Source organism: Amblyraja radiata, chromosome 13, assembly GCF_010909765.2.
Source record: "Amblyraja radiata isolate CabotCenter1 chromosome 13, sAmbRad1.1.pri, whole genome shotgun sequence".
Taxonomy (NCBI): Eukaryota; Metazoa; Chordata; class Chondrichthyes; order Rajiformes; family Rajidae; genus Amblyraja; species Amblyraja radiata.
In genome coordinates, this window is record NC_045968.1 from 18,699,951 (window position 1) to 18,720,207 (window position 20,257).

Consider the following 20,257-nt stretch of genomic DNA (forward strand, 5'->3'; position numbering starts at 1 on the left):
AACCAACTCACTCCCAGGATGGAGCCAGCCTTCCTGATGAGTTTGTTGATTCTGTTGCCGACCGCGGCCTTTGCCCTGCTGCCCCAGCACATGACAACGAAGAAGTTGGCACTGGCCACCACCGATTTATAGAACATCTGCAGAATCTTACTGCAGACATAGAAAGAACGGAGCCTCCTCAGAAAGTACAGACGGCTCTGTCCCTAGGTTAATTGTCTTTGGTAAGTTGTAAAATTGCCCCTAGTTTAGTTTAGAGATACAGCGCAGTAACAGGCCCTTTGGCCAGATCACCGACCAGTGATCCCCGCACATTAACACTATGATACACACACACTAGGGATAATTTACACTTACACTAAGCCAATTAAACTACAAACCTGTATGTCTTTGGTGTGGGAGGAAACCAAAGATGTTGGAGAAAAACCCAGGTGATCACAGGCAGAACGTACAAACTCAATACAGATAGCACCCGTAGTGGGGGTCTAGTGCTGTAAGGCAGCAACTCTACCGCTGCGCCACCGTGCTGGCTCCAGTGTTAAGGGCCTATCTCACTTGGCCGTCATTTGCGCCACATTTACGCGTCATATGTAAAATAGGTCGATGCGTCGTGATGCGCGACGTCGCGCGCAAGTCACGCGTCAGCACAGCCGTCTGGTGCGTGTGACATCATTAAAATACCTTGCGGCGCCTGGCGACTCATGGTTACGGACGTCGACGCACGATGACGTAGCCATGCGTCACCACGCGATACACGTGAGACGTCGGGATGCCAGCATGCGTAGCAAATGTGTCAGTGTGCGTACCCGATAGGTCACGCAGGTGGAGCGCGAGGATTTTGTTACACTACGGAATCCTGGAGCGCCACGCGATACCGCTTGCCACTGCATGCGATTCCACACCTCACCATGCGCAATGCGTGCATCACCCACGCGCACCCCATGTGTCACGACGCGTAAATGAGGCGTAAATGACAGCCAAGTGGGACAGGCCCTTTAGTCTACGTGGTGATCGCTGGTCGGCGCTGACTCGGTGGGCAATAGTGCTTGTTTCTGTTCTGTATCTCTAATGTAAAGACAAAAATGAAGCTTAAAATAAGAAGTTTATTGAATTGCATTGGCTCACTTATGGCAATGTGAAGGTACATGCATAGGTACAAAATATACAGAACTTTATATTTTAACAAATTGCAAACCATGTATGACAGTTTGGATTCTGGATGTACCTTCCTTTTAAAACATTGGCAATAGACGAAAACTAAATGAACTGAAGTTTAAAGTGTTACATTTTATGTAACACTTTAAACTTTTACTCTTTATGTAAAAGAGTTTCATGCAATTATCTGTTTATCTGAAGTTTTTCCCTTGCCATTCACCACTTCCTCTGCTACGTCCATCTGCTCTTATAGGTCTATAAAAGGTTACAAAAGGTCTATAAAATCATGAGGAGCATTGCTAAAGAGAATAAACAGTCTTTTCACTCGGGTAAGGAAGTCTAATAGTCGAGTGCATTGGTTAATGTAAGAGGGGAAAGACATAAAACGGACCTGACGGACAACTTTCCACACAGAGGGTGGTGCAGTTATGGAACATGTTACCCGGGCAAATGATAGAGATGGGTACAATTACAACGTTTAAAAAGATGCTTAGTACATGGATAGGAAAGGATTGGAGGGAATTGTGCCAGAAACAGGCAATTGGGCATAGCTGGGTTCGGCAACATGGTCAGCATAGATAGAAACATAGAACATAGAAAATAGGTGCAGGAGTAGGCCATTCGGCCCTTCGAGCCTGCACCGCCATTCAATATGATCATGGCTGATCATCCAACTCAGTATCCTGTTCCTGCCTTCTCTCCATACCCCCTGATCCCTTTAGCCACAAGGGCCGCATCTAACTCCCTCTTAAATATAGCCAATGAACTCGCCTCAACTACCTTCTGCGGCAGAGAATTCCAGAGATTCACCACTCTCTGTGTGAAAAAAAGTTTTCCTCATCTCGGTCCTAAAAGATTTCCCCCTTATCCTTAAACTGTGACCCCTTGTTCTGGACTTCCCCAACATCGGGAACAATCTTCCTGCATCTAGCCTGTCCAACCCCTTAAGAATTTTGTAAGTTTCTATAAGATTCCCCCTCAATCTTCTAAATTCTAGCGAGTACAAACCGAGTCTATCCAGTCTTTCTTCATATGAAAGTCCTGACATCCCAGGAGTTAACCAAAGGGGTTGTTTTCATGACATTAGTTCTATGACTTTATGCTCCTGCCCTCATTGAAATACAACAGTTCAAGAGAAAAATAAGAATCATATCAGCATGAACAATACTTCTTTGTTTGCCTTAGTAGGTAGAGAGACTCGGGAACGTATTGAACCAACAGATGTCTTCACAGATGAACTGATTGAACCTACATACATTACCTCACTGAACCCAGCAGGAATGCCCAAACATTCCGCAGAAGAATATGTTTATGAACGACAGTAAAATTCCAATAATCTGTTATCGATCATTGGGAGATCCAGATGGTTCAGAATCTGACTCACTGGTGATGTTGCCCACATCCCATGTTAACCCACCAGGGCCGGTCTTGTACACCTTTTAAACTTACCATCGCCAAGCTCTGTACATGCTCACCAGGGGCCCATTCCCATACCCTGCAGCAAGAAACAAACTACTGGAAGAACTCAGCGGGTCAAACAGCATCCGCAAAGGGAAATGCACAGTCGATGTTTTAGGTCAGGATCCTACATCTGGAGATGTATAAAGGATCCCCACGCAAAGTGTCGACTGCCCATGTCCCTCCACAGATAAAGTTGGGCTGAGAACACAGCTGTAAATTACAACTGTAATGACAAAGACATTTTGCTGCAAATCATAAATTTGTCAATTCTGCTGTTGCAATTCCATAATTAAAGCCGGCTACTTTCTTCTTTCTGATGTATTTATTGTATGGTACTAAACAGACAGAGCCAAATGCAGGCTTGTCTTTTTCTCTTCTCTGGTTTGAATTCCTAAATATAAACAGCAGAGGCTGATGCGTAGTCACAGGAACTAAACTCTGCAGAAATATAAACCATTCTGTGTTCAGGTCAGTTGCTCCAGTAGAATTGATTGTGGTCATGAATGCACAATGCAAAGCAACAGATTCTGCTAAAGGCAAGCAACACCGATTAGCTGGCGGTGACTACAAGACCTGAGCAGGGCTATTCAGAGTCGCAGTACATAGAAAATAGTGAAATTATGATCAGGTTATTTGCAGTAAAGAGCTTTAGAGATCAAAACATAAATGAGAATAGCGGAACTTGTTTAACAGCCAACTTTTGTGCTCAAAAGATAGCTGGAAGGTTAGACCAGAAACCACAATTGTTGCTTGCGTACATGCATATTATGACTTCAGGCATAGAGGCCACTAAACAGTTACCTTCTCTCGGAACTCTCACTACCCCATCAAATGTGTCCACAAACCCCTTGCCCAAGGTCACAAACCTCTCTTCATTGGAGAGATTTGAGTGGGGACAAGGCTGGCAAGGTGAGGGTAAGTGGGTTTGGTAGGTCACGGAGGCTAGAGGAGAAAGGAGGCAAAAGGGTGTCAGATAAGGAAAGGAGGATTAAAATGTGAAGCTGAAGAACATGGAAGCAGGGGAGGGAAGAGGAAAAAATGAAATATGGGGCTGGGGATGGGAGATGAGCATATGAAGGATGAGAAAATGGGTAGGGTGACATTTTGCGCAATTTGTGTCTATCTTTAATGCTCATACCATTGGGCTGCAAGCTACCCAAGTGGAAATAGGAGGTATTCTTCCATTTTGCATATAACCTCACTGGCAATGGAGGAGGCCAAGGCCAAAAGGTCAGTGTGAGAAGGGAAGTTAAAATGGTTTGAGCAAACCCTTTTTATGCTTGGGGTTTGAGCATTTAGCCAAGGTCAAAGCCAAACCAAACCAAAGCATTTAGCCAAGCCAATGTCTTCATGGTGCCAGAGGCAGTTGCAACATTTTTCTTTGGCTACTATGAGATTTGGTAAAATTCAATTATCAACTTATCATTTGCTATGTCGCTCTTCCAGGGAGATGCTAAATGCATTTCGTTGTCTCTGTACTGTACACTGACAATGACAATTAAAATTGAATCTGAATCTGAATGAAAGCATAGGTGTAAAGATCATTGTGACAGGAAATGCCAATTTAATATTAAAACATTTGTTTTAATAATACATAGTTTAACTATCTCAAATTAAGAGTGTACTTCAAAAATGTACATTCATTCAGAAGTGTTTTGATTTAGGGGAGAAACAAAATGTTGGAGTAACTCAGCGGGACCGGCAGCAACTCTGGAGGGAAGGAAATTGCATGATGCTGTATTCTCTGGAGAGAGACTGAAGAAGGGTCTGGACCCAAAATGTCACCTATTTTATCCAGAGATGCTGTCTGACCTGCTGAGTTACTCCAGCTTTTTGTGTCTGCCCTACCTAGTGAAAAAGCTACTTTCTTAACTACTAAACCAGGTTCGCTTCTTAATAAACAGACACCACACAAACTGTTTGGTAGACCAGTTCAAAACTTTACTTAACATCGGCCGATGGAGGGAGGGAGAACTCCAGTCAAGTGACCATTACAGACACTTGACCGTCCTCCGTTCACCTCTCTGAACAACAGAATTACATTGCCTTAAATAGGGTTTTTTTGTCCCCTTAGCACATTTCAGACATTAGTCATGGTCAGAGGTACAGGAAAAGGTTTCCACAGAATGCATCACATCAAAGGCCTTTTGTTTACATAGTACAAGATAACATTGGCCATTTGGTTTACGACATTTTATCTTTCTACTTCCCTGCTTTCTACTTTCTACTTCCCTGAAACATTGGCTATTTGGATAAGGCCATTTTATCTTCACAGAGATCACCCTAGCTCTGTCATTTGGTCCCTCATAAACATTGGCCATTTGGTTTATGGCATCTTACTTCAAAGATGTGACTAGCTGTTTCTTTCTCTGTCACTTCCTCACTTGGGAGACAATGTTATAGGATTTATTATCCCACACACCCGAAACCTGAGGCAAGCCTAATTTGAGACTAAATATAAACTGTAAGCTAGCCCAGAAGCCAATTTAATATCTTCTTATATTTTAACTAAAATTCAGCTTCATCACTAGTAGCTGGCTTCAAATCCAACCTGGCCTAGTAAGTTTGTTTGATTTATTCTGCATTTTTTGGCATGTTGCCAGTTGTATTGTAAATTGTAGAAAAGCACTCATCAGAATTTTCAGTTTCTCACAAAGATTTTTACCTGAAATATCTGTACACTTCAGATTTCAAGGTTTTGATATGTTTTGCATATTAGTTATACAAATATATGGCAGGATGGAAGGCTGCTGTAAAATTTCATGTTTTTGCAAAACTTTGCAAATACATTGCAAATAAATATATTAAAGCCTGCTGGGCTTTTCCATCGAAGTGGTGCCTCTCTTAGGTTTTTGAGCTTTGTTGAGGCAAATATGATTCATTTCCTGTATAATTCGTTGTCTTTCACTCTACAATATTGCTTAACCCGTGTTGGTTAATTGCACAACCATTTGAGTTAGCTTTCGACAAGAGTGTATTTGCAATGGTTTAGAAAAACATCCTATTTTATGGCAGCCTGCCATATATCTGTATAGCTAAAAAGCAAAGTATAACAAGCCCTGAAATTAAGAAAAGTTTACAGATATTCCAATTAAAAACCTTTGTGATAAATTGAAAATTCCAATGAGTGCTTTTCTTCAATTTGCAATGGAATAGTTTAGATGAGTTTAGTTTAGAGATACAGCGTGCAAACAGGCCCTTCGGCCCACTGAATCAGAGCTGACCAGTGATCACATTAGTTCTATCCTACACACACTAAGGACAATTTACAGAAGCCAATTAACTTACAAACCTGCCCGTCTTTGGAATGTGGGAGTAAACTTGAGCACCTGGAGAAAACCCATGTGGTCACAGGTAGAACATACAAACTCTGCACAGTCAGCACCCGTAGTCAGGATTAAACCCAGGTCTCTGGTGTTGTATGCCCCAACTCGTCCACTATGCCACCCTCTGTATTCTTTGTACATGAGTTATTTTCACACTGCTTATAAATTTTAATCAAATTGATTGAGATGATGTGCTATATCTATAGAATTTAGTAAAAGAGTACAAAACACCAATTCTCATAACTAAAATGTGCAAGATTACACTGAATGACAAGTTGTCACCCGCAGTTGATGTATTATTATGGGTGGCACGGTGACACAGTGGTAGAGTTGCTGCTTTACAGCGAATGCAGCACCGGAGACCTGTGTTCGATCCCGACTGTGAGTACTTTCTGTACGGAGTTTGTATGTTCTCCCCTTGACCTGCGTGAGATTTCTCCGACATCTTCAGTTTCCTTCCACATTCCAAAGACGTACAGGTTTGTAGGTTAATTAGCTTGGTAAATTTTTTTTTTTAATTGTCACTAGTGGGCGGGGATCGCTGGTCGGCGTGGACTCGGTGGGCCAATGGTCCTTTTCCCACGCTGTATCTCTAAACTAAACTAAACCAAAATTAAATCCAGACTTAATTTGTCCCCAGTATCTTGAGGGCAACAAATATTTGCAAAGCTGTGGTCTGGTAAAAAAAATATTCAGCGCATCCACCATCAAACAGCGCTGGTGTCCTGAGGTTGCTCTATAATTCTCTGCTGTGGTCAGAATAACCTTAATACGTTCCTATTACAGCAGATAATTAAAGAAGTCTATCTGTGATTATTTTTCAACAAAGTTTTACTGAATGGAAAAGGCAAAATATTTGGACTCAATATTTGAATCTGCACAATTAGCTGGAAAATCCCAAAGGACAATAATTTGTGATATTGCACCGCTAGTGGTGCTTTCATTGGACACACTCTGGTTTTCTTAAGTGGACACTTAATTTGTGTTTAGTGGGAAGTTCTGCAGTGATCTGTGGAGAGATAAAGAACAATGAATGAAAGACCATTGTTAGCTGTTTGTAGGGTGAAAATGAGAAGCTAATGCAACTTGGGTGGGGGAGGGATAGAGAAAGAGAGGGAATACCAGGAATATTGTAAACTCAATATTCATACCGAAGATAGACACAAAAAGCTGGAGTAACTCAGCAGGACAGGCAGCATCTCTGGAAAGAAGGAATTGGTGACGTTTCGAGTTGAGACCCTTCTTCATACCACTGGGCTGTAAGCTGCCCAAGCGAAATATGAGATGCTGTTCCTCCAATTTGTGTTTAGACTCACTCTAACAATGGAGGAGACCTAAGGCAGAAAGGTCTGTGTAGGAATGGGTAGGAGAATTAAAGTGTCCTGGTAGGTTCAGGCTGGCTGAGTGAAGGTGTTCTGCGATACGATCACCCAGTCTCCGTTTGGTCTTGGCGATGTACAAGAGTCCCCATCTTGAACAACGGATACAGGAGATGAGGTTGGAGGAGGTGCAAGTGAACCTCTGCCTAACCCGAAAGGACTGTCGGGGTCCCTGGACAGAGTCAAGGGACGAGGTAGAGCCACAGGTGTTGCATCTTCTGCTGTTGCAGGGGAAGATATCTGGGGAGGGGGTGGTTTGGGTGGGAAGGGATGTTAACCAGGGAGTTGCAGAGGGAACGGTCTTTGCGGAAGGCGGAAATGGGTGGAGATGGGGAAATGTGGCTGGTGATGGGATCCCGTTGGAGGTGGTGGAAATTTCGGAGGATTACATGTTGTATGTGACGGCTGTTGGGGTGGAAGGTAAGGACAGGGGGACTCTGTCTCTGTTGCTTACCATCAAACCTTGCGGCATTGAATATAAGAATCAAGAAGTAATGATGCAGCTCCATAGGGCTTTTGTTAGGCCGCATTTGTAGTATTGCAGGCAGTTCTGGTCTGCTTCTGATTGAACAGACATATCATCAGCCTTTTGTGTACACTATTAGACTTCAGCAAATACGCATCGTCTTAAAAGTGGTAGCCCCATGAAGATGTTAAGATTGTTTACAGATAGATAGATGGAATCTGTGAAACTACCAGCTAGACTATATGGCAGATCTTATGAGTTAAGTGAAGTGATGACAAAGAAGGCTTGTAGCTGTGGGAAAATGCAAATATGGTGGTTTTGTACTTGGGCAATCACTGTGCATCTGACATAGGCCGACATTATGTAAAGTTCCAACCTCAAGGCCTCATGAAATCTTGAAGTTAAATCTCATAAAATCATTTAATCCAGCAGCCAATACAGAGTGCATTTAGTGATTTGCTTAATGCTCGCTGCAGCAATGCAAAATGTACTTCATAATTTCTCATTTGAGGATTAGATTCAGGCCCGTACGAAGCTTTTCAAAAAGGGGGGTGGCATGACAGGATTTGCGGAACCAGGGTTGGTTTACAGGGCAAGGCCAACGAAGGCCAGAGGTAGTGGTAAATGGCAATATACATTCAGGAGCACCTGTTCCGTTGTTTTGCATAATCCGCAGGCATTGCCACTTTCATTTTACTGCACATCTTGTATGTGTATGTGATAAATAGACTTGACTTACCTTGACTTGACGACAAATGATTTCCTGTTGTTCACAAACAAGGCACAAGGTAGGCAAAAGACGCCATCCACATGATCGCTATATACAAGCCAGGGGTATGCTCGTAACTAGTCAGGGTTAAATCTTCGCCAGCGTCCATTCTTATGGAAGGCACAATATTTGTATGTTGGACCCAGTTTAAAGTGATTCAGTATGAGGTACAGCTTCTGAGCATCTGAGAGGTTGGCAATAGCTTTAGCAGCTTCTTCATTGGTTGTGGTAGAATGAAGGAGAACTAGACCAAGTGCAGACTCGTTGGGTCTGTTCCCCCAACGTGCGGTTGCGGGGGGGCGTCATACACATTAACCACCCCCACACACTAACTACCCTCCCGCACACGCGCTAACTACCCCCCTTGTCAATATATTAATGTTATTAATTTGCTCCTATTACCCATAACCGCCCCAACTACTGACACATAGCCACCTATTCACAGGCGTGTCTAGGGAGGGATGGGGGGGGGGTAGAGAGTGAGGGCAGAGAGAGAAGGGGAGGAACAGGGACGGGGGCAGGGAGGGGGGAGGAGAGAGAGAGAGGGGGTGGGGGAGAGAGATGGGTGGGGGAGAGAGAGAGAGAGGGGTGGGGGAGAGAGAGAGAGAGGGGTGGGGGGGAGAGAGGGGTGGGGAAGAGAGAGGGGTGGGGAAGAGAGAGAGGAGGGGGAGAGAGAGCGGAGGGGGGAGAGAGAGCGGAGGTGGGAGAGAGAGAGGTGGGGGAGACAGAGAGAGAGGTGGGGGAGACAGAGAGAGGTGGGGGAGACAGAGAGAGAGGTGGGGGAGACAGCGGCAGAGTGGGGAGACAGAGCGAGGAGGTGGGGGAGACGAGAGAGTGTGGGAGAGGAGGACAGATGAGTTGAGGGAGACAGAGAGAGGAGGGGGAGAGAGAGGTGGGAGAGAGAGAGAGGTGGGGGAGACAGAGAGAGAGGAGGGGGAGACAGAGAGAGAGGAGGGGGAGACAGAGAGAGGTGGGGGAGAGAGATGGTTGGAGCGGGGGTGGCGGTGGCGAGGATGGCGGGGATGAGCGGGGGTCCAGCGGGGGCGGAAGAAGGTTTGGGCTGCGGCGGGCGGAGGCGAGGGCAGCGGGCCCCGCCGCAGCGGCGTCTGGTGTTGAGGTTACAGCCGCTCCCGCCCGGCGACGGGTGGAATGTCTCCTGGCCGCCAGGCTGGCCAATGGCGAGGCTCCGACGCCGCGGTTTGAAACGCTGGACCAGGGCGGACAGACACAGCACCCCCCCCCTCCCTCCATCCACATCCTGGAGTAGACGCGAGGCATCGAGCTCAATGGGTGAAGTTCAAATGATCCCGCCCTGGCCCACTGCTCACGCGCGGATAAACGGCGCCATTTTGCGTCCTTTCCCCAACTGCGCAGGCGCGGATGGGCGCATTTGTTTCTCCACCAGCGGCCGGAGCCAGAATCTCGGGTGATTTCCCACAAAGTGGAAATGCTGATTGTGCTCCGATTTTTAATAAAAATGCTGGGGATTTTTTTCTTACTCTGGGGGAAAAAGGGGGGGGGGGGGGGTCGCACCCAGCGCACCCCCCCTTCGGACGGCCATGAGATTACACAACAAATATAAGCATTGGTTTTAGTCTAAATATATTTCAACATGACAAATAAAGGACATTAAAAACCACAAGGAATATAAAGTCCTGTTGACTTTTTTTCCTGTACAAGGCACTGAAAGCTATGGGGACTTTCCTTATTGCTAATTAATTCCCATTTCTTTTCAGGAACTTTATTTCCAAGAGATTTAGTTATCTTCAAGTAGAAAGTCTAGGTAAAAACAGAAGCGCTTGGGCATTAGAATAATATTTGATTTAAAAAAATTGATGTCATACCATGCATTTATAAAATAAGGCACCACTAATCAATTTTTTATTTAATCTATTTAGTGTTGTAAGCCTTCTTCTTGAGTATGGCGTGCACATCCTAAAGTTGTTGGTCAACTTGTTCTATTTGATCTTTTGTTTATGCACGTCAGGTTAATTGCATTAGTCGAAACAGGGTGGACCACGTGAAGGTTGCAATCTCCCACCCCAGTGTTGTAAGTAATTTTTTTAAAATTTCAAAATAGACTTTATTTGAGAAATAAATATATACAATACATGATCCTTACAAAACTCCATCCGACATTCTCAGAGGCTATACATACATACAATACAGTTTTCCCAAATCACAATTTTATCCCCCACGCTTGCCACTCATGTGGCCCACTGGCATGGAATCCCTTCCCTTATTTTGAGGGGCGTCTCCACCACACCCTGCCCCCCATGTCCAGCAGCGGAAAGAACCTAGACAGTGGTCCTCCCTCACCGAGCCTTGGCGTTGGCTGCACCGAGCTTCAGTGCGTCCCTCTGCACGTACTCCTGCAGTCTGCAGCGGGACAGTCAGCAACATTCCCTGACGTACATCTCGCTCTGCTAGGTGGTCAACAATGCTCGGGCTGACCAAAGAGCGTCTTTTACCAAGTTGATGACCGTCCAGCAGCACTCGATGTCAGTCTCTGAATGTGTCCCTGGGAACAGTCCGTAAATCACAGAGTCCTCTGTTCGGAATAAACCGTGACAGGACCCTTGCAAACCTCTCCAGACTCTCTTTGCGAATCCACACTCTGCAAAGAGGTGGGCAACCGTCTCCTCTCCATAGCAGCCATCCCGAGGGCAGCGTGCACTGGGAGTGAGGTTCCGACTGTGCAGGAAGGATCTAACTGGGAGGTCTCCCCTCACCGCCAGCCAAGCCAGGTCTTGGTGTTTGTTGGTCAGTTCTGGCGATGAGGCATTTTGCCAGACAAGCTGGGCAGTCTACTCTGGGAACCACGCCACAGGATCCATGGAGTCATTTCCCTGCAATGCCTGCAATGCCTGCAGGATATTCCGTGCTGACCACTGCCCGATGGACTTGTGGTCAAAGGTATTGGTACGGAAGAACCTTTCTGCAGACGACAAATGGTGCGGCAATGTCCAGCTGACCGGCACATTGCGTGGCATCTGCACCAGGCCCATCCGTCGCAACACCGGGGACAGGTTGAACCTCTGCAGGTAGTGACACTTGGTGCCCACGTGCCTTGGCTCTACACTCCGCCTGATGCAGCCGCACATAAAGGTGGTCATTAGGGTGAGGGTGACGTTGGGCACGCTTTTACCCCCGTTGTCTGCCGACGTGCATTGTGGCCCGTCGCACCCGGTCCATCCTCGACCCCCAGATGAACTGGAAGACGGCCCAGGTGATCGCTGTGGCGTAGGAGGGAGGGACAGGCCACACTTGTGCCAAGTACAGCAGCCCCAAGAGCACCTCACACATGATGACCAAATTTTTCCCCGTTGCTTCCACAGCTCCAGTTTCTTCCCGACCTTGGCTATCCGCTCCAGCCAATTCTTGTCACATGCCTCAGCCTCCCCAAACCAGATCCCCAGCGCCTTCAAGAAGTCAGGCTTGATGGTGATGGGGACGGAAGATCGGTCGGGGCAGTTGCCAAAGAGCATGTTCTCGCTCTTCCTGCGGTTCACCCTGGCTCCCATGGCCGACTCAAACTGGTCGCAGATGCTGATCAATCTGTAGACCGACCCTGGATCTGAGCAAAATACGGCAACATCGTCCATGTACAGGGAGGTTTTGACCTGATTGGCCCCACTGCCTGGCAACGTCCCTCCTCTTATGCTTGCGTCCTTCCTGATGGACTTGGCAAAAGGTTTAATACAACAGACGAACAAGACAGGCGAGAGAGGGCAACCCTGCCTGACTCCAGACCTGACGGGGAAACTGTCTGATTCCCACCTAAGTAATGGCACAAAATAGGAAAGGATAAAAAGCTGTCAAAGTACAAGGCACCAAAGTTCATGTTCGAATTAAAGAACAAGACACATTATTCAATAATGGTGAGATGGTCAAGCAAAAATAAAATTGCAACATATTAATAATGGTCTACGTTTCCTAGCATGGCTTCACTATTGCATGTATCTTTCAGTTACAACTTTTACGCACATCACACAAGACTTTAAATCAAGCTTTCTCTATTGCTTCTCCTGGCAATTAAGCTCCAAACACCCTGCTTGAAAATCTATGGTTTAATAATTGATGTTTTTACAACATGCCAAGTCACATCTCAGTGCATAAATACTCCAAGAAAAATGTCTTGAAAAATATGATCTTAAAAAGTAAGAGGCATTATTCAACGACTTTCTTTGCAAATAAACATCCTAATTTCTTTTCAGTGACAATGTTAAGCTGAGATGCTTCATAGTGGACACCCCATTAGAGGTAATATGTTTTTAAGTCATTTTGTCAAAAGCAATCATTATTAAAAAACCCCACTATATCTCCATTTAGGATTTCTGATTGAGTGCAGTGTCAATTACTTCAATATCAATATCCTTTCTAAAATTACTTCAACATATTGAATTACTTTATATCCTTTGGGCCCCATTTCGGAGGAAGGATGTGCTGGCTCTGGAGAGGGTCCAGAGGAGGTTTACAAGAATGATTCCTGGAATGAATGATTTAGCATATGATAAGCATTTGACAGCACTGGGCCTCTACTCGGTGGAGTTTAGAAGGTTGAAGGGGGACCTCATTGAAATTTACAGAATATTGAAAGGCATGGATAGAGTGGATGTGGAAAGGATGTTTCCACTGGTGAGATAGTCTAGGACCAGAGGCCATATGCTAAGAATTAGAGAGTGCTCTTTTAGAAAGGTGAGGAGGAACTTCTTTAGTCAGTGGGTAATTAATCTGTGGAACTCATTGCCACAGAGGGCTGTGGAGGCCGTCAGTTGATATTTTTAAGGCAGAGATAGACAAATTCTTGATTAGAATGGGTGTCAGGGGTTATGGGGAGAAGGCAGGAAAGTGAAACTAGAAGACAGAGATAGAAACATAGAAACATAGAAATTAGGTGCAGGAGTAGGCCATTCGGCCCTTCGAGCCTGCACCGCCATTCAATATGATCATGGCTGATCATCCAACTTAGTATCCCATACCTGCCTTCTCTCCATACCCTCTGATCCCCTTAGCCACAAGGGCCACATCTAACTCCCTCTTAAATATAGCCAATGAACTGGCCTCGACTACCCTCTGTGGCAGAGAGTTCCAGAGATTCACCACTCTCTGTGTGAAAAAAGTTCTTCTCATCTCGGTTTTAAAGGATTTCCCCCTTATCCTTAAGCTGTGACCCCTTGTCCTGGACTTCCCCAACATCGGGAGCAATCTTCCTGCATCTAGCCTGTCCAACCCCTTAAGAATTTTGTAAGTTTCTATAAGATCCCCTCTCAATCTCCTAAATTCTAGAGAGTATAAACCAAGTCTATCCAGTCTTTCTTCATAAGACAGTCCTGACATCCCAGGAATCAGTCTGGTGAACCTTCTCTGCACTCCCTCTGCACTCCCTCTATGGCATAATTGAATGGCAGAGTACACTCGATGGGCCGAATGGCCTAATTCTACTCCTATAACTTGTGAACTTGTGAAAATAGTTTTCAGTCCCCAGTATAATTTGAGTAGCTCTGCATTGTATTCTCTTTGTAGTGTTAATGACCGTTTCATACTGAGGTCATGTACCATACATTGTTGGGGTGGTCATAGATAATTCCTTTAGAAAGTAAACAGATTGGTGCAGATTTGGAGTTATAGATAGTTCCAAAATGATCAATGGTAACATCACCAAAGCCACCCTTCATTGACAATGGCTGGCACAAATGAACAGAATGAAACAGATTCTCCCAGCGCAGTGAAACTTTGCATGGCATGGGCCTGCAGTAACAGCTAAAAGAGGAAGTAGTTTTTTTCTTTTATGTGTGGGAAACACAAAAATGACTACAGAACACCAGATAACAACCTGTAAATTTTAATAGTAGTCATAAATAGTTTACAATCTTTGAAGATGCTAGAATCCCAAAATTCAAGCAAACTTACAAAAGAACCTCTATATCTTGCACACCCTGTGACACAGGGGGGTACAAGAGGTCTAGATACAACCTTGACAAGGCAATCAAAAAGGCCAAAAGGAATTTTCACTCTAAGCTGGAGGATGAGGCAGATGTTCGGCAACTGTGGCAGAGCTTGAATGTTATCACCTCCTATAAGGCAAAATCAGAAGGCAGCTCAAGCAACAGCGAAAGATCACTCCCTGCCCAACTCAATGCGTTCTACGCACGCTTTGATAGGGATTACACGATGCGCCTTCACGAGCCCCCATACGGCCTGATGGTATTACAATCACAGTCACAGAGGCCAACGTCAGAAGATTCTTCGGGGGGGGGGGGGGGGGGGGGGAGTGAACCCTCTGAAAGTGCCTGGACCTGATGGAAAACCTGGTCATGTTCTCAAAACCTGCGCAGAACTGGCTGGAGTTTTTACGGACATTTTAACCTCTCATTACTGAGGTCTGAGGTTTCCACCTGCTTTAAGAGGGCATCAATAATATCGGTGCCCAAGAAGAGTAAGGTGACATGTCTCAATGACTATCGATCGGAGGCACTAATGTCCATGGTGATGAAGTGCTTTGAGAGGTTGGTTATGGCGCATATCAACTCCTACCTCAACAAGAATCTCGACCCACTACAGTTTGCCTACTGTCACAACAGGTCAACGGAGGATGTGATCTCACTGGCTCTCCACTCTGCATTGGACCACTTGGACAATAAAAACACTTACGTCAGCTTGTTGTTTATAGATTACAGTTCGGCATTCAATACTATTATCCCCTGCAAGCTGGTTACTAAGTTCACGGAACTGGGTCCTCGACTTCCTCATCAACAGACCACAGTCTGTTTGAATTGGCAAAAACACTTCTTCCTCAGTAACAATTAGTACTGGAGCATCTCAATGCTGAGTGTTCAGTTCACACTATACTCATGACTCTGCAGTGGGACACAGTGCAAACTCCATCCTCAACTTCGCCAACGACACCACCGTTGTTGGAAGAATTACAGATGGTGATGAGTTGGAGTATAGATGTGAGATCAATCAACAAACCAAATGGTGCCAGTACAACAACCTGGCTCTCAATGTCAGTAAGGATCTGATTGTGGACTTTGGAAGAGGAAGAATGAGGACCCATAAACCTGTCTATATCAACGGGGCAATGGTGGAGAAAGTCAAAAGCTTCAAATTCCTGGGCGTGCATATTTCTGAAGATCTTTCCTGGATGCAGCACACTAATCCAGTTATAAAGAAAGCACATCCTACTTTCTGAGATGATTGCAGAGATTCGGTATGTCAGAGAGGATTCTCTTGAACTTCTACAGGTGTACAGTAGAGAGCATATTGACTGGTTGCATCATGGCCTGGTTCGGCAACTTGAATTCTCAGGAGCCAAGAAGACTGCAAAAAGTTGTGAACACTGCCCAGTCCATCACGGGTTCTGACTTCCCTACCATCGAAGGGATTTACCAGAGTCGTGGCCTCAAAAAGGCAGCCAACATCATCAGAGACCCACACACTGGCCACACAAGAAGGTACAGGAGCCTGAAAACTGTAATACCCAGGTTCAGGAACAGCTTCTTCCCTACAGCTATTAGGCTATGAAACACTACAACCTCAAATAAGCTCTGAAATACATAGACTACTATTGGACTGTTTGTTTGTTTTGTATGTGTACGCATGTGTGTGCGTGTACACACACTGATTTTTTTTTCTCATTTATTATATTGTTTACAATGTACCATGTTTACATATTCTGTTGTGCTGCTGCAAGTAAGAATTGCATTATTCTATCTGGGACATATGACCATAAAACACTCTTGATCACTTAATAAAAGGTCATTCAGTGGTCCCTTTAAATCGCTGAAGAAATGCTCACATCAGAGTCACGTTGATGGGTGAGATATGATGGGATTAGATGATAGCATTAGAATTGTCTTTCCCTTAGTTCTAAAGGAAAAAAGTCATGTCAATTACAGTAAGTGGGTTGTTTGCTGCATATGGATTTTTCCTGCAAGCCAAAGGTTTCTCTGCAGTGCCACACTGTGGTTCCTCTCTGACATGGCAACACTACCATGGGTTCACTGAAGCTGGTTTGTTCTGCTTGCAATTACCTTGTAAGAAGGAATATAATTCATCTGCACAGGGCAGAAGTCACTTTACTACATTAATGCACATTAATGAACTAACTACAATATAAAGGCAAAATAACATAAACCATTTTTAAATTTACAGCGAGACCTTTCTCTGAAATTTTCACGAGCAGTATAACAGTTCATAAATCCCTAAGTCATAGGAGCAGATTTAGGCCATTCGGCCCATTGAGTCTACTCCGCCATTCAATCATGGCTAATCTACCCATCCCTCTCAACTCCATTTTCCAGCCTTCCCCCCCCCCCATAACCTTTGACACCCTTACTAATCACGAACATGTCAATCTCCGCTTTAAAAATACCCAATGCCTTGGCCTCCATATTCGTCTGTGGCAATTAATTCTTCAGATTCACCACCCTTTGACTAAATTAATTCTCCTCATCTCCATTTTGAAAGTACTCCTCATCTCCTTTCTAAATGTACACCCTTTCATTCTGAGGCTGTGCCCTCTGGTCCTAGACTCTCCCACTAGTGAAAACATCCTCGTCACATCCACTCTATCCAGACCTTTTATTATTCTAAAGTTTCAATGAGATCTCCTTTCATCCTTCATCCTTAAGCAGCTGATAAAGCAAGAACCTTTGTGAAAAAACAAACTGGTGGATTTACTCAGTGGGTCAGGCAGCATTGGTGGTGCAGTGGTAGAGTTACTGCCTTACAGCGCTTGCAGCACCAGAGACCCGGGTTCGATCATGATTACCGGTGCTGCCTGTACGGAGTTTGTACGTTCTCCCCGTGAGTTTTCTCCAAGATCTTCGGTTTTCTCCCACTCTCCAAAGACCTACAGGTTTGTAGTTAATTGGCTTGGTATAAGTGTAAATTGTCCCTAATGGGTGTAGGATAGTGTTAATGTGCTAGGATCGCAGGTAGGTGCGGACTCGGTGGGCCGAAGGGCCTGTTTCCGTGATGGATCTCAAAAATTTTGAAAACTAAAGAAATCTATGGAGGGAATGGGCACATGACATTTTGGATTGGGACATTTATTCGGCCTGATGGAAGTAGGGAGAAAGTTGGAAAAGGAAGGTTTGCGTGGGATAAAGTCTGGTAAGTGCTGGATGGATACCAGTGAGGACGGGTGAGTGGCAAACGGATACAATAAGTGACAAAAGGGTGTCAGATCAGACAAAGAAAGAGGAGGAAGTGCGAAATGTAAAACCGGAGGATGGGATATGGGTGGAATGGGACATGAGGGAGGGGAAAGAGAGGGGACAAAAGTAAAAATATGTGACTCTGGGATGGTTGAGCATATGGAGGAAGAAGTAGGGTGACTGGGGTGGTGGGAGTTGGTGGGAGAAATGTATCTGCACCAGGGTGGGGATGAGGGAAGGGGAAGGAGAGGGATGTTGCAGGGTATTACTTGAATTTGGAATATTCAATGTTCTCAACATTGGGTTTTAAGCTACGCTAGTGGAATATGAGGTGCTATTCTTCCGGTTTGCAATATGGCCTCACTCTGGCAACAGAGGAGGCCCAGGACATTAAGTAGAGGATTGGGAAGGGGAGTTTAAAAAGTTAGAAACTGAGAGCTCTGCCAGGCTGTGTGCAAGTGTCCTGTGAAATGGTCACCGAGCCTATCCTAGGTCTTGCCAATGTAAAGGACGACAGATGGCACAATGGGCTAAGTGTTCGGCTGGCGACCGGAAGGTAGCCGGTTCGAATCCCGCTTGGAGTGCATACCAACGTTGTGTCCTTGGGCAAGACACTTCACCCACCTTTGCCTGTGTGTGAATGTGTGTGAGTGATTGGTGGTGGTCGGAGGGGCCGTAGGCGCAGAATGGCAGCCACGCTTCCGTCAGTCTGCCCCAGGGCAGCTGTGGCTACAGAAGTAGCTTACCACCACCGAGTGTGACTGAGGAGTGAATGAATAATGCGATGTAAAGCGCCTTGAGTATTAGAAAGGCGCTATATAAATCCCATCCATTATTATTATTATTTTAAAGGAGGCCATATTGGCAGCACCAAATGTAATAGACAAGGTTAGAAGAGGTGCAGGTGAAATGTTGCATATATGTGTACTTGTGAGCATGTGTGTGTGTGTATATATACACACACTGAACTTTTTCTTTCTCATTTATCTTATTGTTTAATGTACCATGTTTGCATATTCTGTTGTGCTGCAGCAAGTAAGGATTTCATTGTTCTATCTGGGACATATGACAATAAAACACTCTTGACTCTTGATTGAGCAATGTGCATTAAAGTCATGGTGAAAATTTAAGCAATCGGTTTTGAAGTGCTTATTGCACATTAATCTTTAAATGGCACAATATAGAAATAAAGAACTACAGATGCTGGCTAATGCACAAAATGGCACCTGTTAATCATTCACTTGCTTGATCACACAAGTTCAAAGTTGCCAGGTTTGATAGCTCCCACACTCCTCTATAATATGTGATTTCTGCACAGAATGTGGGATCTTTACAATGGTTAATTGACAGAGCGCCGGCTCCGTCAGTCCGCCCGCACGCTCGCTGCAACACCGGCTGGCCGACCGCCGGACCAACCCCTCGTAGCACTCACCGACCTACCGACAGCCCGACCGACCCCTTGCAGCATCCACCGGCCTACCGACCAGACCAACCAACTGACCCTGACCCTGACCCTAACCCTGACCCTAATCCTAACTCTAGGTCTACATTTGTTATTTATCATTTTTATTTAACAGTTCACATCATAACTTTATAAAGATAAATCAATTGAAAAACAAAATTATCAGCAAGGTTAGCATTACCTTTGTTCCTTGGAAACTTTGTTATTGTTTTAATGTAATTAGGAGGCAGCCATGATCCCAGGGTCCTCGCTGCCTTGCGACCATAAATCAAAGCGTGAGATTGATCAATTTGCATCCAACCTCAATGTCAAACGTGCATTGATTGGACAATTACTCAGAAAATTGGAAGTTATTTCCATATTTCAAAAAAATGTGCAGGTTTTGGTCTTGATGAGTTTCAGGTATGATTTATATAATATTTTTACACAATATGTTAAAAATTCCGGTAGATACGAGAACTTGAATGAAAAAGCTTCTCGGCCCCACAGCCTATGACAGCTTACGGAGAGAAGAACAGTCTGTGCATGCGCGGTTTAAGATTTTTTAAAAGCCGACTGACTGCCTACCCTGAGTAATTACTCATGGCACGTGCCTGGGTGATCGGCACAGACATGGTGGGCCAAAGAGCCTACTTCCATGATGTGTATGTCTGTGAAGCTCCACAACTCCATGACAATGCATCATTGCAAAAGCTGAATATTGAAGAGATAACATCTTTGCCCAGATTTTGATATAAACATACTGCCACTATTGCACCTCTCTTCGTGAAGTTTGGCCAAAGTTCTTATTAACCCAGATGGTGCAGAAGGACTAAACGTTTTTCATTATCGTGGTTAATTTAACACCTGTCTAGGGATTTTTTCTGGAAAGTTTTAAGAGATATTTTCTGACAATTCCTGTCAACAAATAAGAATGACGAAATACAGATTATGGATGCTTCCATAAAGAGCATCTGTCAATAAGAAATTTAGTTTAAAAACAAACTAACATAAACTATATCTGTGATGAAGTCATGAATAAAATATTGATAATCTAATTTTATAGTATTTCCTATTATATATTTTATCATTCTGTGAT

General features: G+C 44.7%; 1 protein-coding gene and 1 long non-coding RNA gene across 4 annotated transcripts in view; both read left to right on the plus strand.

Annotated features, from left to right (window-relative positions):
• The window catches only part of LOC116979680 (carcinoembryonic antigen-related cell adhesion molecule 2-like), a 21,618-nt gene extending 18,716 nt beyond the window's left edge, over positions 1–2,902 (plus strand). For 2 of the 3 annotated variants that reach the window (XM_033031375.1, XM_033031376.1), the window contains one exon: positions 2,338–2,902. In XM_033031375.1, coding sequence (XP_032887266.1) covers positions 2,338–2,477 — 140 coding nt within the window. In that variant the 3' untranslated portion in view covers positions 2,478–2,902. The remainder of the gene's footprint in view (positions 1–2,337) is intronic. The other variant, XM_033031377.1, reaches the window with a different exon arrangement.
• Positions 1–10,592, plus strand: part of LOC116979681 — a 25,275-nt gene extending 14,683 nt beyond the window's left edge. Inside the window, exon 3 of the long non-coding RNA XR_004413761.1 lies at positions 10,452–10,592. This is a non-coding gene — a long non-coding RNA (uncharacterized LOC116979681). The remainder of the gene's footprint in view (positions 1–10,451) is intronic.
• Positions 10,593–20,257: the final 9,665 nt, after the last annotated feature.